The 16,142-nt window shown below is 42.0% G+C and overlaps 2 protein-coding genes across 3 annotated transcripts; one reads left to right on the forward strand and one right to left on the reverse strand.

Annotated features, from left to right (window-relative positions):
• Positions 1–610: 610 nt before the first annotated feature.
• xrra1 (X-ray radiation resistance associated 1) lies at positions 611–10,051 on the reverse strand. Its single transcript, XM_085420438.1, has 17 exons — positions 9,852–10,051; positions 9,039–9,184; positions 8,885–8,956; positions 8,721–8,793; positions 8,519–8,616; positions 8,210–8,358; positions 6,747–6,851; positions 6,419–6,528; positions 6,292–6,341; positions 6,114–6,203; positions 5,941–6,034; positions 5,740–5,855; positions 5,207–5,341; positions 4,960–5,089; positions 4,706–4,821; positions 4,505–4,610; positions 611–4,412 (listed from the first exon to the last, which is right to left on the reverse strand). The coding sequence occupies exons 1-17, from the start codon at positions 9,961–9,963 to the stop codon at positions 4,258–4,260; spliced, it is 1,857 nt and encodes a 618-aa protein (XP_085276564.1). The 5' UTR covers positions 9,964–10,051; the 3' UTR covers positions 611–4,257.
• A 121-nt stretch (positions 10,052–10,172) lies between these two features.
• Positions 10,173–12,419, forward strand: LOC146660526 (sialidase-3-like). 2 transcript variants are annotated; one of them, XM_085420440.1, is made up of 3 exons: positions 10,173–10,665; positions 10,828–11,086; positions 11,201–12,419. In XM_085420440.1, exons 2-3 carry the CDS (start codon positions 10,862–10,864, stop codon positions 12,200–12,202), a joined length of 1,227 nt encoding a protein of 408 aa, XP_085276566.1. In that variant the 5' UTR covers positions 10,173–10,665; positions 10,828–10,861; the 3' UTR covers positions 12,203–12,419. The 2 variants fall into 2 exon arrangements, with proteins under 2 accessions (XP_085276566.1, XP_085276565.1); XM_085420439.1 differs by having other exon boundaries at positions 10,192–10,665; positions 10,847–11,086.
• The last annotated feature ends 3,723 nt before the right edge of the window (positions 12,420–16,142 follow it).

Raw genomic sequence — 16,142 nt, forward strand, 5'->3', positions numbered from 1 at the left:
TAAGAGGTCCTCTTTTAAGCACCCCCATGAGGCGTCTACAAGTAAATCAATTATATATGACAACAAAAAATAATGCTCATGATATCACATTGATGTCATCGAGGTTATTTATGCTGGGAATGTGGGGTTTAAGTGCAAACTGGGTAAATTGCATTTTGGGAAGTGTAGGATCCAGAGGTTTTGAAGCCATTTGTACCACAGGGCCTTTACAGCTTTGTGTCCTGCATCTGTCATTATTTATTGACATAGCTGATAAATATAAAAACATCTGTTAGTATAAAACATCCCTTTGTATTGCATTCTTGGGGTATTTTGGGGTACTGTTTATGTCTATATAAAGCAACTGCTCACACTGAAACTGTGTTGGCAGATTCAAGCACAACTGGCTGTGATTAATTACTCATCGACTGATCAGGCTCAAAGGGGAATTTGTAGTTGCTTTGGTAGTTATCCTTCTGACTTTTTCCTGATAACAGATTCTTTTAGAATTGCAGAAGGAGCCTGAGGTAACAGCATGAAGCCAGGATTCATCGCCTGCACAACGGTAATGCGGGAAAAGAAATGATCAGATTCATCTGCTTTATTAATTACATAATCTAAAATTTGCACATGTTGGCACAAACACAAACAAAGAAAAGGAAGGTGTATGTCCCAAAAGAGCTGGTGAAAAAAGTGGAAGGTTTACCAACTAAGTGCATCTGAGTTATTTTTTCACAATCTCGTGAAGAGTTCTTGGAGAGATCTCCAAGTTTGTGATGAGGTCAGTAAACGCCTAGAGTGTACTTGGAATAGACAGCCATCAGAGGGACTGATTATTCCCAAAAATGTGGAAAACTAACATGTGTAACAAACCTCTTGCACAAGAGTACATGTCTATTTTTCTTCCAGCATTAAAGAATTACAACATGACAGCACTGGACTGCAAGTACTAATCATTATCATTTCTAAATTACTTTGTAACAGCAATCTGGTCAAACAAAATAAGTTCATGCTAGGACTTCCTGGCTGCAGAACAAAATCCATAATGTTAGTGAAAGCAACAACAAGTCTCAGGGCACTTTAATGGAGTCGCACCCAAGCCTGGATAGGGAGTAAAAGTGCAATTTGAGAGTCAATAATGAAAACAATCTGATCATTTATAATCTATTTAGCATCGAGGATTTTCAGCAGCTGTTGTGTCCAATACTGTGGAATATCGCTGCAGCTCAGACAAGCTCGGCTGTGTGGAGCTGAGCTCCACTGGACTGGAAAAGAGTATTTCTGTAGAAGGGTGTCTCTGCCATTTGGCACAGGCTCCTCATTACCAGCAAAAATATAGTTAAGGATGAAAAGACCTGAACAAGGCCATCAGACTGGAGACCAGGTGTTTGCCTGATAGCACTGAGCAGCACTGTACCGATTGTTTTCACTGTGTCAAACTGTTCATCCATCAAGACTAACTTTTTAGTGAAAAAATAATAGAACACTGCTTTAAACTAATTACAATGCTGAAAGTTGTTTATCGCTAAGATTTGTGTGACACCACAATGACAGCGATTCTCATGCTAGAGCTCAGTGATTGATTTCATTAAAACATATCACTGGAACCCAATGCTGACTCTTCCACACACAAAACTAAAAGAGTTCCTTCTGCATGCACTCCATTGCTATGGTGAGCAGCTACTGTAATTTTTTTCACTGTTTTTATTATTAGGCATGTTTCCCGGGGGCAAGGTTTCAGAAATTCACAGTAGTTATACAACACAACCACAACACCATGTTAAAGCAGCGCACGCCCAATCATGCAGACACCCCGGTTTCAATAACTAAGCACTATCTTCTGTTGTCAAAGGAGCTTGCAAAGAAAAGCGTCTGGACTTCTTTAAGTTACTTGAAGACGTTTCACCTCTCATCCGAGAAGCTTCCACCAGCGAGGGAGGATAAGAAGGACAGACGCAACAACATTGTCATCCCCTATGTAGCCGGTGTATCAGAAAAACTCAGGAGGGTTTTCTCCAAGCATGACATCCCGGTGCATTTCAGACCCAGCAACACGCTCAGACAAAAACTGGTTCACCCGAAAGACAAAACGCCAAAACACAGACTTAACAACGTGGTGTATGCTGTACAGTGCAGCGAGGAATGCCCAGACCTCTACATTGGAGAGACCAAGCAGCCACTTCACAAGCGCATGGCACAACACAGAAGAGCCACCTCCACGGGACAAGACTCAGCAGTCCATCTGCATCTTAAGGATAAAGGACACTCTTTCAAGGATGCCAATGTTCACATTTTGGACAGAGAGGACAGATGGTTTGAAAGAGGAGTGAAAGAAGCCATCTATGTCCACTGTGAGCGACCATCTTTGAACAGAGGCGGTGGTTTACGACACCAACTCTCTGCCATCTATAATCCAGTTTTGAGATCCCTTCCCAGACGCCTTAACGCCCACTCACATCCTGGGCCATCTGATCTCAGGAATTCGCATGATAAGGTGGGGCCAGGTTTCACAATGAACTCACCCGAAACTCTGGCTGATTGGGACCCACACCCAATTTCACACCTTGGCTCAGGCGATTAGAGGATCATCAGGGGGTCCTTTTGTCCCTCTGTGGGGGGAAACTCCCACTAGGTTTATATCTGGGACTCTCCACCATTTGACCTTAGATCTGAAGAAGCTTCTCGGATGAGAGGCGAAACGTCTTCAAGTAACTTAAAGAAGTCCAGACGCTTTTCTTTGCAAGCTCCTTTGACTACGATGACCTGGATGACTGAGAACCTTCACAGACATACTATCTTCTGTTGTGTTTACATTTTTGATCAAACTGAAAAAGACAGTGAAATGCAGAATTAAATTATAACCAAGCTGCTTTTATCCTAAAGATCCTGGAGCAGCATGTTAACCCTCAGAGTACATCTTACTTGTGGTTCCCACTGTTTCCGGGAGCATAATGAGAGGCAGAACCAGGCTCCAGGTTTGGGTTTGGAAGGCAGACTCTCTCTGTTCTAACATTAGGCTTCAAAATTTCCTTCTATGGCTGGATCAGGTGACTCTGATCCATTGTTTGTGCTGCATTAGGCCCATTCTGCCTGTTCTTCGTCTCTTCTGTGTCTTCCCCTCCCGAGATCAACACCTCAGCTGTTCCTCGGCTCGTTCCATAAAAGTTTATCACCTTTTTCCCTACAACCTCCTCGCATGTTGAATCTGGGTCCCGTCTTAAACCGAACCCCCTGCCAGAGCACGCTTTTTTGTTTAGCGTAAGAAATGCATAAATGTTTTATGATTCAATCCATACAGGAGCAGAAAAATGTCCCGACATGAATGTAAAAACCCAGAATCCCTGCACCCAGTATCTTCAGAGTGCCAAGTGATTTATTCCACAGGGGCTGAACATGCATTCCACATCTGCATGCTGCACTCGAGACAAATAATCAAAATCATATGATGGACAAGACCATGAAATCAAAAAGGGAATGAGCAACGAAAACAAACAACTACCACTCTCAACTTGTAGTAATACCGCACATTGGCATCGAAACCTAAATCATTCTGCACTGCAGAAGTCTGTTCAAAGTTACGAAAAGATAATAATCAGCCACATAATCATTTTTGAAAATCTCATATATGTGTGAATGTGTGTGTGAATGGGTGGATGACTGGATATGTAAAGCGCTTTGGGGTCCTTAGGGACTAGTAAAGCGCTATATAAATACAGGCCATTTACCATATAAAAGGTGAGTGAGAGGGTGATGCACAATACCCATGGAGAATAGCTGATTGGGAACCATTAGAGGGTGTACAACATTTTCAAATACAGCAGGGCTTGATGTGGACTTTGTTGCACTGTTAATCTACCCCAGTGTTCCTTCAACAGAACAGGGTGTTTGCATATAAATGTGCACAAACAGTCTAAAACACCTCTCCTCACCCAAAACAAAACAAAAAGAGAGAAAAAGCTCTCTCTACTTTCTGTTTTTGCAATGAGCTCTACTGACAAATGGATGGATTCTGGTCACAGCCGTGGCGGCACAGCTGCTCAGAACTGTCAGGCTTACGGGGAGCAGACAGTGGCACACTTTTTTAGTTACAATTAGACACACTTGCATCTGCTACAGCTTTGTGAACTCTGCACTTCAACTCTAGAGCTGATAGTCGAGGAAAACATTGCTCGATTTACTTATTTCTACTCACAGTAATACAAAGAAAACATTTCAAGCCAAAGAAAATCTGCTCGGCTAATTATTTGGATGTGACTGTTAAACAGATGGAGATTCAACTCAGATTTGGTCAGAGTCTCTGTCAGACTTGATGGCGGCTTCTTGCTCCATTGTTTTCGCGTGGACCATCTTATATGTTCTTTTCATGTCCCTCATCAGCGAGAGAGCTTCCTTATATTCTTGCTTACTGACACCTCTGCTTTGTAGGGTAGTGGCTGGACAGAAAACAGAGTGTTATTTAAAGAAAGAGGGCTTTACAGGGGAAATATGTTGACATTCACTGCGTATAAGTAGGAAATGTGCATACCTAAAGGGACCACTTTTACTGTTTTACTCTCTCTGATTTCTTTGATCATGTCCTCTACCCTTTCAGTCAGCTGCTTCACAGGTTTCAGAGGTGGCAGCTCCTTAATCTGTGTGCAGTAATTAATAAAAACGTAGTTAAAGTCGCTCGGTTTATTGCAATTTACGAGCCTGCAAATGAAGTTTGCGTGGCTAAACATCAAACCCTTTTCTCTCGCTCCCTGTACGGCGTCTGGATGCTGTCGAGCTTTGGTTTCGAGTCCCTGTAAACATGGAGATTCTTCAGTGTGTGCTCCAGCATCCGAACAGCTGTTTGAATTCCTGCACAAAGAAAGGAAGAGAGAAAGAAAGCATCAGTATTCTCCACGGTCCCGCTGTATAGCCAAACTTTACTGGCTTTGAAACAATTGACAAAAAAACGAAATGGCTGCAGATGAAAATACATTCCTCCTTCCTCACCATTGAGCTTGAGCACACGAGGGTTCGGTTCGACATCCATCAAGAAATCAAACTGCTTTCTCTCCTTGCTGTCTGCAGTTTCTTTGTCTTCAGGAAGAAGACCAAATTCAAACTCAGGTCCATCTGCTGCCTGAGCATGAAATAACACTGACTACGTTAAAATGCTGCGGCATTAACTAACATTTAAAAAACTTGGTAAAATGATGGATTTTTATATCCCAATGAGGAAAACTACTGAAGAACATACCTGAGTAAGAAAGAAGGGTTTTCTTTTTTCATGGAAGGTGTGGTTTCTGCTGTTTTTGCCTTCATTTTTGCCAGCCTGGCTTTGTGGATTCAGCAGTATTAGCTTCTTTGACACCTTTGGTATTTTTTCATCCACCTCCAATATGAAAACATTGAAAACATAATGATTCATTCACTGAAATGGAACTTTACAGTGATTAATACAAAAGCAAAAAGCTTGATAACACACACCAGACTTATTTTTATCCATTTCTGAGCAATCAATCATTAAGTTGGCCTTGAAGACCTTAGTGGATGCAAATCCACTTTTAATGGATTGTTAGCATGACCCCACTCTACGCCCTTACAGAGTTTTATCAGAATTCATAAAAAACGATCAAGTTTAGAGGCAAACGCTACCAAAAATATGACCACCTTGGAGTCAATCACACGTCCTTTCTGCAAAATCACTAAACCTACTAAACCTAAGACTCCAGCCTGGACATTGATACAGCAAAATTCGAAGGATCGTGATCAAACACAAAAAAGTCCAACCTTCCATTTTGGTTCAGTGGACACTTTCAGCGGGCGCTTCACAACCTCCGGTGTTTTCTTCTGCTTTATTGTTATTCCAAGTCTCTCCTGCATGTAGGTTAGCAAGGGAGGGTCTCCTGTATTTAAACAAAGACATGATGAGGTTGTTTCTGAAGCCCCGAACACCTATTTTAAAATGATCCTTTACAGGAGGAATATTACCTCTCCTCCGCGTGGTTATGGGGTTGAACTGAATATCAATTTCACGAAGCATCGGGAAAAGAGTGGCAGCCATCAGTGCTTCCTCCTTAGCAACCTGATGAGAAACCACCGGTGTGTCACGCTACCTCGTTTCCCAAAAATAGTGGATTTATTTATAAAAAGCAGCAGCACACCTTGTTGTCAGCTAGGTTGAGGTACTGCAGCGCTGGAAGAGGTAAACTGGATTCTTTGCGGTTCTGCTCCCAGTTGTGTTTGCAAAAGATCTAGAGTGACCACGAGACACACAAGTTTAATGGGAGAATAACACCGAGCTACAGTGATGACACATCTAAAAGATCATGGACGAATTACCTCTGAGATTCTTGTCAAATACTGATCGGAAGGCTCCGAGTGAGCGAGTGCTGGATCGGGAGAGATATTTTTAAAGGAAATTTTGGACACACATGTGAATTACACAAAGCTGATGCCGAGTATTTACCCTCTTCCTCCTCTTCTTCAGTGGCAGTCTGCACAGGTTTGGAAAAACCCACCAGTTGCATGAACGGTATTTCAGAAATGCAGTTCCCCTGTAGGCTTAAATGCTTTAGCCTGTAATCAACAATTAAAAATGCTTAATGAGCGTTTCCACTAATTTGCTGTGCCTTGTGATAAAGGAGTCCATGTTAAGAAACACTTTTATTTAAAAGTGCAATTTCTCACTTGCACTGTGACGCACAAAGGCTGGCAATATGCATGCAGACTTTTTAAAAGTGCATTTATAATGAATATTTTGTATGCAAAAAGTCTTTACAGGAAAACTTACAGACCTCGTTAGGTTTTTAAGGCTGCTGAAGACTCCAGAGGTCAGTTCATTATCATCAAGCATCAGGACTTCTAGAGCTTGAAAGCATGTGTCTTCATCTTTAGCCGGCCTACACGTAAACGAAGAAATGCTAAATGTGTGTGATGATACAATTAAAGTGAAATAAGATTTTATGTATCTATTTTCATCAGTGACTTTGGTAAACCATTCAACCCCTCATTTACACAAATCAGCCAATCACAGGGCAGCAGCTCGCTGCCTCTAGCCATGTGGTCATGGTCAAGACAACCTGCTGAAGTTCAATACGAGCATCAGAATGTTTACAGAGGTTGACCTCAAAGAGAGAAAACATCCCTTGACTGGCAGGTCTCTGGGAGAAAGTGCTGTTGATGGTGGAGGTCAAAGGAGAATATCCAGACTGCTTCGAGCTGATAAGAAGGCAAGGGCAACTCAAATATCCACTCTTTACAACCAAGCTCCTGTGAGCTAAGAGCAGGAAAAAAGGGCTGTAAGTTAAACAAGTTCACCAAAACTGGACAATAGAAGACTGGAAAAAACATGAAAGCATTGATCCAACCTGCCTTGTATCAGTGGTTCAGGCAACTGCAGGTGGTGTAATGGGACATTTTCTTGGCACACTACCTTAGTCTAAATGTCACAGCCTACTTGAGTATTGCTGCAGAGCATTTTCATCCCTTTATGACCACAGTACCCATCTTGTGGTGGCTGTCTCCAACAGGATATGCCCTGTCTCCATCTCCATCTGTACCATGGAGCTTTAAGGCAGTTCTGTAGTCAAAACACTGTCCAAACTGGTACTAGCAAGGTGTACCTAACAAAGTGGCCTGTGAGTGCAGGTTTACCGGCTCAGAAGTGTGAATTTGGAGCATTTGTGCTCCCCCTTTTGGTGGGTTTGAAAACTACATTTGTGAATGTTTCAGGAATGAAATGTGTCATGAAATCATAACCAAGGTACTGGATAACTTCATGGATCATGATAATCATAACACTTAAAACATGCTGAGTTAACACAGATTTTAAAAGATAGCCATAAATTATTTCATCTTGGAATATTTTACTAATTATTTATGGGAGCTGGATTCAGCCAGTTTAATGACTACCACTATTGGATTTGTAAATTTGTAAATCAGGCAGCTTTTTATACCTAAAGTTTGTTTTGTTGTCAGTCATTTAACACAAAGCAGGGCAGAACTGTGTGTGTATGTGTGTCTGTGTGTGTGTGAGGTGGGGATAGAAGACCAAGACTACACTCGCAAATTCTGTTTTTGCCCAGTACCAATGTACACATACTTCTGAAGTTTATTCATTTGAAGCTTTTCAGTATAAACGTACATCAAAGTGGGCAGGAAAGACGAGCAAATTCATCATCTGAACTGATGGACGGCTAACGTCTCTTGATCGTGGATGAAACGTGGTAAAAAATAGATTGCTATTTCAGGCACTTACAGCTGAGTGGGGTCTTGGTGTGAGGAGCCCAGATTAGGAGGGAGACGCTGAAGCTGATTTGCAGTTAGATGAAGGACCTTAAGACGTGGGAGCCGACCGAGAGAATCAATAGCATCAGGTGATAAGCAGTTGTAGGACAAATCCAGAACCTGCGAGGATTAAAATGCACTGTTCGGGTGAACTTAACCACATTCAAAAGAAGAAGGAGAGAAGAAGAAGAAGAAAAATGGCACACATTTAACTCTTCCTCTGAATGTCAGCATCTCTTTTGCACATTCACAGTTACAAAGCACCGCCGAGTCATCTTACCTCGAGAAGAGGGAAGGCAGCAGCATCAAACATCAAGTCGCTAACCTCATTTAATGACAGGTTGAGTTCTCTTAGAGACACAAAACTACTGAAAGATCCTGCAGGAAAAACAATGGACAGCCTCTGATATGACTTCATGAAAGAGGCACACACAGCGATGCTAGAATGAAATCTGCAGGATAATGTATACATGCATATTCACCTAGAGAGAGGGAGTTAATAGATGCGTTGATGTAAGCCACGTTATCAAACACCTCGAGTTCTTCTGGTTTGACCTGTGACCCCCAGTATAAAGGAACTAATCACAAATGATTTTAACCAACAGGCTGATAAAGGTAAGTAAAAGTAGGAAAAGGTGGCTCTTACAGAGCTTAGTTTCTGCTCGCTGATGTCCAGAGAACAGAGCTCAGAGGGTCTGTCAACATGATGCAACTGGAGCTGAAAAAGAAAATAAAAAAATATCACTGTTTTTCTAACTTTTGTCAGATAAGCGTTTGTGTGTTGAATTCAAGGTTCATACCAGGAAAGCTCTGTCTAATGTGACTCCATGAGAAGTATCAGCCAGCTCGCTCTCACATTTTTTATAAGCTGCTTTTGTTCTCCTACGTTGATGCCTGTATTTTTGCTCCTCTGCCTCCCTGTAAGCTGCAAGCCAGTGCCCAGCACCTATAAAAGCAAAGATGGATGACTAAAACCACGCCAGCAGGTGTTTTCACACAGGTAAACACTCTTCATTATTGGTTAGTCTCTTCATTCTGGATCTGTCAGTTCTTTTCTCACTGAGCAGTGCATCTGCTCACTAATGCAAATATCTTATGAACCAGTGACATGGCAACAACCCAGTATATTTTGGCTTAGACATGTCAAGATGACCTGCTGAAGTTTAAACTGAGGATCAGAAAGGTGATTTAAGTGGCATAATTGTTGATTCCAGATGGGCTGGACTGATTACGGATATGTGGGCATGTATGTTCAAAATTAAACTATGATTTTTGCCAACTATGATTTCTCTCAACTAAACCCTCCATTCATACACCTGTATACAGACAGACACATACAGTTTAATACAGTGTAGACAGCTCAGTAGACCAAGCACAAATATTATTTAGGGTATGGCCCAAATTCCATTCATAAAAGTGCCCTTTGGTACTGCTTGAACTTCTGGGCCCCTTTTGATAAATAATATTTACTTTGTACTGTACATAGCAGTAGCTCACATTACAGCATTTACAACATTAGAGTAACCAGCTAACTTGGTTTTGGTGCTGTTCGTTTTCACTATATTTATTTCATTAATATAAGCTAGTTACAACCTTGCTTTATTTCAACATACCGTCTCGTCTTCTGTGGTGTGAAGTCCCGGCAGGGAAACAATTTACAGGATAGCTCCGCCCTGCGTCAGCGGTGTAGGACTCTGAAGTCATCCTGACTGCAGCCAAATCCATTTATCACCACACTATGTCAAAAAACTGCTACAATGTGTTTGATCCCGAGCTTCAGTGTAGCTCTCTGTATCTTAGCAACAGCACGTAAGACGAGTACCGCTTCTCCCGTCCAGCAGGGGGCAGTAACATTTCTTTTCTAAGCTAAAGGCGGAAGAGACCGGTGAGTTTAGGTGTTCAAAGATTAACTAAAATGGCAAGATAATACTCCGCCGGGCCAACCTGAGGCATTCAAAGACATTAAAAAAGCACGTTTACAACCAGGAAATGCTTTATTTTGTGTATTGTTTGGCAAATAATTACTCTCGGAAGATTTTAAGCCTGACCTGTGTTTGTTTAAACCGGCTAGTTAGCTAGCTTCTGTGTAGGGCGTCCCTGCGGGGGAAGGCCGTTTTAGAGCGGCGTAGGTAGTGACAGCCATAACTGATATGTAGTCATTATTGCGGTAGTGCTAGTAAGAAAAACACAATCAAATACGAAGGTGGATATATTCATTTGCATAAAGTCGACGTTTAGTTTAGCTGAGAAGCGAACGCGGAAGGGAGCGTAAAAGTCTCTCTCGGTCTCAGGTACGGCTTCGTTTCTGATGAACCAACAGCATCAGTGTCGTGAACATCAGAGGTCTCTGGTTTCGCGTGCGATTATAGACGGTATGATGTTCAGACAAAGATCACGAGTGGGACCTGTGAAGAGCGATCAGTGAAGGTAAGGGCTTTGCTGTGCATGCACGGTGCGAGCTGTTTGTGGCAATGCAGCGGTCTGTGTTTATAGGGAGCTGCTGGAGTGTGAACTCTTCACCGAGTCTGTGCTTTGAAGGTTGTTATAACAAGACTATAAAAGAAGCTGAGGCTCTGTCATGCATTTTAGGACATTTTATTGCTCACAGGAGCTCTGATCCACCATGGGAAACACGTCGTCGAAGGGAGACAGCGGAGAAGAACCTCCTAAAACAACTTTGTTTGAAAGGGAGCCAAGTGGGATAACATACAGAATCCCTGCTCTCGTCTATCTGAGGCACTGTCACACCTTCCTCACCTTTGCAGAGAAGAGATCCTCACCCTGTGACAATGACGCCAAAATTTTCGTTATGAGGAGAGGCACCCTGAAAGAGGATGGATCCATGCAGGTTACCATTGCCACATGATCACTTTGATTTTCATAGTTGAAGTTAACATGATTTGTTGTCCTCTTTTCAAATGTTGCCTTTGTCATGTTTCTGGGATTTTGTTTTTTTTTCCAGTGGTCGTCCAGTCAGGAGCTGTCTTCGGTGTGCCTGCCAAACCACCGCACTATGAATCCTTGCCCGGTGTATGAAAAAAACACCAAAACGCTCTATTTGTTTTTCATCTGTGTGTGGGGCACAACCACGGAAGCGAAGCAGATCCTGACAGGTAAGAACAAGACTCGTCTTTGCTACGTCAGCAGCCGAGACGACGGCCAGACTTGGAGCCAAGTGACAGACTTAACTGACAGCGTGATCGGCGAGGCCATTCACAAGTGGGCCACATTCGCCGTGGGCCCCGGCCACGGTGTTCAGCTTGAGAACGGCCGACTGATCATCCCTGCGTACGCCTACTACATTCCTTACAGATGCTGCTCCTTCCCCATCCCTTGCACAGTCTACCCACGTGCACTGTCAGTATATAGCGAGGACTTTGGACAGACGTGGCACATAGGTAAGATGCTGCGGAAGAAGTCGTGCGAATGTGAAATGGCCGAGATCATAGACCACGAGGGCAGGAGCCACCTCTACTGCAATGCTCGTAATGCCGGGGGCCACAGGTGTGAGGCTCTCAGTGAAAACAGCGGCGTCTACTTCGACAAGCCCCACATGGCCCCGGAGCTGGTGGAAACGCGCTACGGATGTCAGGGAAGCATCATCGGCTTTCCCGCGCCGGAATTTGTCCCAAACGACGACGCGGAAAGCAAAGCCTGCGGCACGTCGCTCCTGTCACCAGACACGCAAACCTGGCTCCTCTTCATGCACCCGACGAGCAAGTCCAGAAGAAGGGACATGGGTGTGTATTTGAACCGATCCCCCCTGCACTCATCCGGATGGGACAGACCCAGGATCATCCACAGGGGGCCCAGCGGCTACTCGGACCTGGCTTACAACGGGGACAAGGATCAGTTTTCGTGCCTGATGGAGTGCGGGAAAGAGAGTGAACTCGAGCAGATTGCCTTCGTGTCGTTCTCCCTTAATGATGTCATGCAGACAGGCGGCAGGAAAGAAAAGCGTTGAGCGGTCTAACTGTGGTCGCTTTTATTTCTGTGTTAGCAAACGAAGCTCTCTGACATTCCCCCACAGCCTAAAAACAAAAAAAGGAAAAAAAAATAGAGAGAAAAACAAAACAAAAAGCCACTAAATATGCTGTGCAGTAACATCCGTCTGTGTTTACTATTGTTCCACATTCTGGAGATGATAATGCATGCATGAGTCGTGTGTTTCGCTGTCTCCTTGTTTACATAAGAAAAAAAGTTATTATAAGATTAAATATTATTAATATGCAACAAGCTGCATAAGGAAGAACACTATTCTGAATAGGCTAGGTGGTTTGTTTCAGGCATGCTGTGCTGGACTGTCACTTAGGGAAAAAAAACTGGCTTTGCGTGTAGCATGTTTGATAAGCACTTCATCCCCGTTTGCATCTTATTAAACTGCCAGTGTTTTCTGAGCAGCAGAGACAATTTGCCTACCTCTTTTTATTTTCATACGAAGATCATAGCAGGCCTTGGAAAGAGTTTCCTCCATGCTCAGTCTCTCCTTTTTTACACGTCATGTGCTCTGATTCACGTATGCCTTCTCCACTGTTTGGAACGTGGCCTGTCAGTGCTTTCCCCCCCCCTGCAGGGTCACAGTCGGTGCCATAAAGGTGGCAATAAAACTGGAGGGAAAAGATGCATCCAGCTGACCAACTTCATCTAAGTTTTTCTTGGTTGTTTGTTTTTAAAACGTGATAGATTAAGGCTACTTTTTACCGCACACATATTTTTTTATGACATTAATTTTCAAAAGCAATACAGCACTCCGTTATTGTTGATTTCCGGCGCATTGAGCATGACTTTCTTTTCCCAGCGTAAACTGCGTCGCTATGACCAGATACATCTGGCTCGCTATTGGTTCGCTAATGACGGCATGTGACATCAGATGAGGACTCGCTATTTATGAAGCCACTAGGAATTTGCACATGCGGAATATTGTACCGTGTGACTTTAATGTCCCTCTTTGCCTGTTGTTGTGCGGCAGACAAGAAAAAAACATTTAAAATAAGAAGCCCCGAGGTGGCATTAGTTTAGGTGTGTTTCTGTTGTGGAAAGTGACAAAAAACCCTGCATGAAACGTGTATTTTAGTAAAATAAAGGTAACCTGTGATCACCTGGCTTCCTTTTTTTTCTCTTTTTTTCCTTGTGACAATGTAAAGTAATTGAAGAGCTTGTAAAAGCTGACTCAGAGCAGGAAAAGTAAAAGAGATGGTTGTGTGCGTGTTGTTTTTTTTTTTTTTTTAAGCAGTTATAAAAAACACTTCAGATGCATTCCCATGGCAGCAAACAGAGGCTGAAGGGCTCCAGCTCGCTGAAATGATGTCGAGGACTTCTGTTGTGAAGCGGCCTGTGGGGAGTTTAATGTGATTCAGCAGATGTGCAAACAGAGGGGGAGGAATTAAGGACAAGCGGGAGCTCTTTATTTCCCCCTCCACTCTCCCAACTTTCCTAAGTAATACATTTCTACTAATATGGGAGTTTCTGATATACATATATATATATATATATATATATATATATATATATATATATATATATATATATATATATATATATATATATATATATATATATATATATATATATATATATATATATATATATACATATGTATATATATATATATATATATATATATACATATGTATATATATATATATATATATATATATATATATACATATGTATATATATATATATATATATATATATACATATGTATATATATATATATATATATATATATATATATATATATATATATATATATATATATATATATATATATATATATATATATATATATATGTATATATATATATATATATATGTATGTATGTATATATATATATATATATATATATATATATACATATGTATATGCACTTGCATAACCTGAAAGCCAAACACGTGAAAATACAGCAATAAAAAGGAAGTCCACAGTAGCTTAGTCCACTTCATCCATTTATTGTATGGTAGCAGGTGGGGTCAGATTAAAGGAGTCGAGATTTAACTGGCTTGGCACAGTGGAGACAGCATACATTAGGAGGATGAGGGTTGTATGTGTCCTTGAAGCAAACGATCTGCATGGACTCTTTTTGAAATGTGCGAAGGAGGTTATTCTATTGGAATAAGTGCATGTGAAACGCTGTCCTGTCCTTGTCTTGGCGAGCCCACTGCAATAACTACAAAGTGTTCGAATTATCAGCAAAGATCCAAATCAACATTATTTTAGCTTGTCTTCTTGTTTCTGACTTCCACATGGTGTCTGTGTAAAACAAATCTTTAAAAACGGTCCCTAAATTAATAAGAACAAAAATGATTTTATGTCTTAGATACTGCAGGGCACTGTAGTATTATCAAATGTTTCTACTTCAAACAGCGTATAGTTCTTCTTTCTGAATATTTTAAGCAGCAGATTGTTGCACATTTTCATGCTGTGCTAAGTAGCAGGAAGCCATCCTTATTGTAACAAAGAGATATCACCCAGTGGTCTGTAACACAGCAATAACCTTCATGAGGATTTGGCTGCAGAGGCGAGCCTTACGAGAAACACTGAGCTGGGCTCATTCTCAGCACTCTGATGGAGGCTGAAGGATTTCAGGCTCTTTATTGACACAAATGCAGTAAATGTAGTCGGTGCACGAGTGCTCAGCTCGTGCTGACATGGGTTGCTTTGCTCCACTGCATTATTACATTTGTATTAGGATTTTAGTCAACACAGCAGAAGCTACAGGTTACCTGGGATTTCATCACCGGGTCTGACCTCTAATATAATCGGCTCATTGTAGGACCAAAACAACAGCATCTGGGTAAGGTATGAAATGTGCTTTATTAGATGTGGGGGCTTGTAGATCTCCAATGTGCTTCTGAACATCTTTCTCTCTGTTTTTTCTTCTTTCTTTATAACCTTATCCCCAACTTGTTTCACCGCACAGAGGATGAATCACGTGGCAAGACCTGTTTCCTTCTTCTGTGTTGGCGGTGAGGACGTCAATATTTTTCAGCACATGTGTTTCATCTGTCGCTCTGAGGGCACCTGGGAATCCAGTAAGAGAAGGCCTACCGGTGCTGGCGTCACAGATGTTTTCTGCTCGCTGTAAACATGTGTGGCGTCCCAGCGGGCACGGCACAGAGCGCCGGACACACGGCTGAGTTATTGTTCTCGTACCATCCATCTGAAAGAGTCAGGGGTGAAGAGCTGGCACACATTTAACAGGATGTAAGCAGGGAAATAAATGCAAGGCTTCTTAACTCGCACCTTTCTTGAATTTGTGAGCTTTTTAGTGTTTTAAATCCACCTGCGATTTAGTGCTAACCAAACCCCCAAATGTAATTGTACAATAACACTACAAGGTGCAAATTTGACTCCTTTGGATGTGCAGCTGAATATTTGTGTGGCTCATACTGTAAGCCAGCGCTTGCAAAGTGATTAATCAGATGTGGACTTTTGTTACAAATATAGTCTGTTATTGCACGCAACAAAGCTGCCTGTCACAAACGTCACCATCGTCAACATACAAGAAAAGGAAAAGTTTGATCAACTCATTGCGTTTCTTCGCAAGAAGCGCGCGGAAAAGAAGGAGCTGATTAGTGTAAATCCACATAAGCACAAACAGTCTTAATGCCAGATTTCACAGAGGGACGTTTTTCCCCCTCTGAGAAAGAACAGTCTGAAGATCCACATGAATAATCAAAGTTTTTTACGCTTTAGTGAGGAGATTTCGAATTTCTCTGAAACAACACATCTCCCTGAGCCTTTTCACACACAAAAAATCACTATTTCCACGGTCAGTACCCGTCGCCACGCTCGGTCAACTCGTGCTGTTTTGGTGCAACACAAAGAGGCTCTGTTATATCAGCAGCAACACAAAGGTGCAGGCTAACCTCAAATGGAAGGAACAAACGAGCTTTGCAGG

The sequence above is a fragment of the Rhamphochromis longiceps genome, linkage group LG10 (genome assembly GCF_057381845.1).
Source record: "Rhamphochromis longiceps isolate RC_006_pf linkage group LG10, R_longiceps_female_GT1.1, whole genome shotgun sequence".
Lineage (NCBI taxonomy): Eukaryota > Metazoa > Chordata > Actinopteri > Cichliformes > Cichlidae > Rhamphochromis > Rhamphochromis longiceps.

Bases quoted from the DNA above. Each gene is read 5' to 3' on its own strand.
- xrra1 (XM_085420438.1), bottom strand. From the start codon at position 9,963: ATGGATTTGGCTGCAGTCAGGATGACTTCAGAGTCCTACACCGCTGAC. The intron at 5,090-5,206 runs GTATGTTCTTCA...TTTCATGCTCAG, and splicing joins AACCCTTCTTTCTTACTCAG to GCAGCAGATGGACCTGAGTT. The intron at 4,611-4,705 runs GTTTGATGTTTA...TACTGCACACAG, and splicing joins ACAGGGAGCGAGAGAAAAGG to ATTAAGGAGCTGCCACCTCT.
- LOC146660526 (XM_085420440.1), top strand. From the start codon at position 10,862: ATGGGAAACACGTCGTCGAAGGGAGACAGCGGAGAAGAACCTCCTAAA. The intron at 11,087-11,200 runs GTTACCATTGCC...TTTTTTTTCCAG, and splicing joins AAGAGGATGGATCCATGCAG to TGGTCGTCCAGTCAGGAGCT.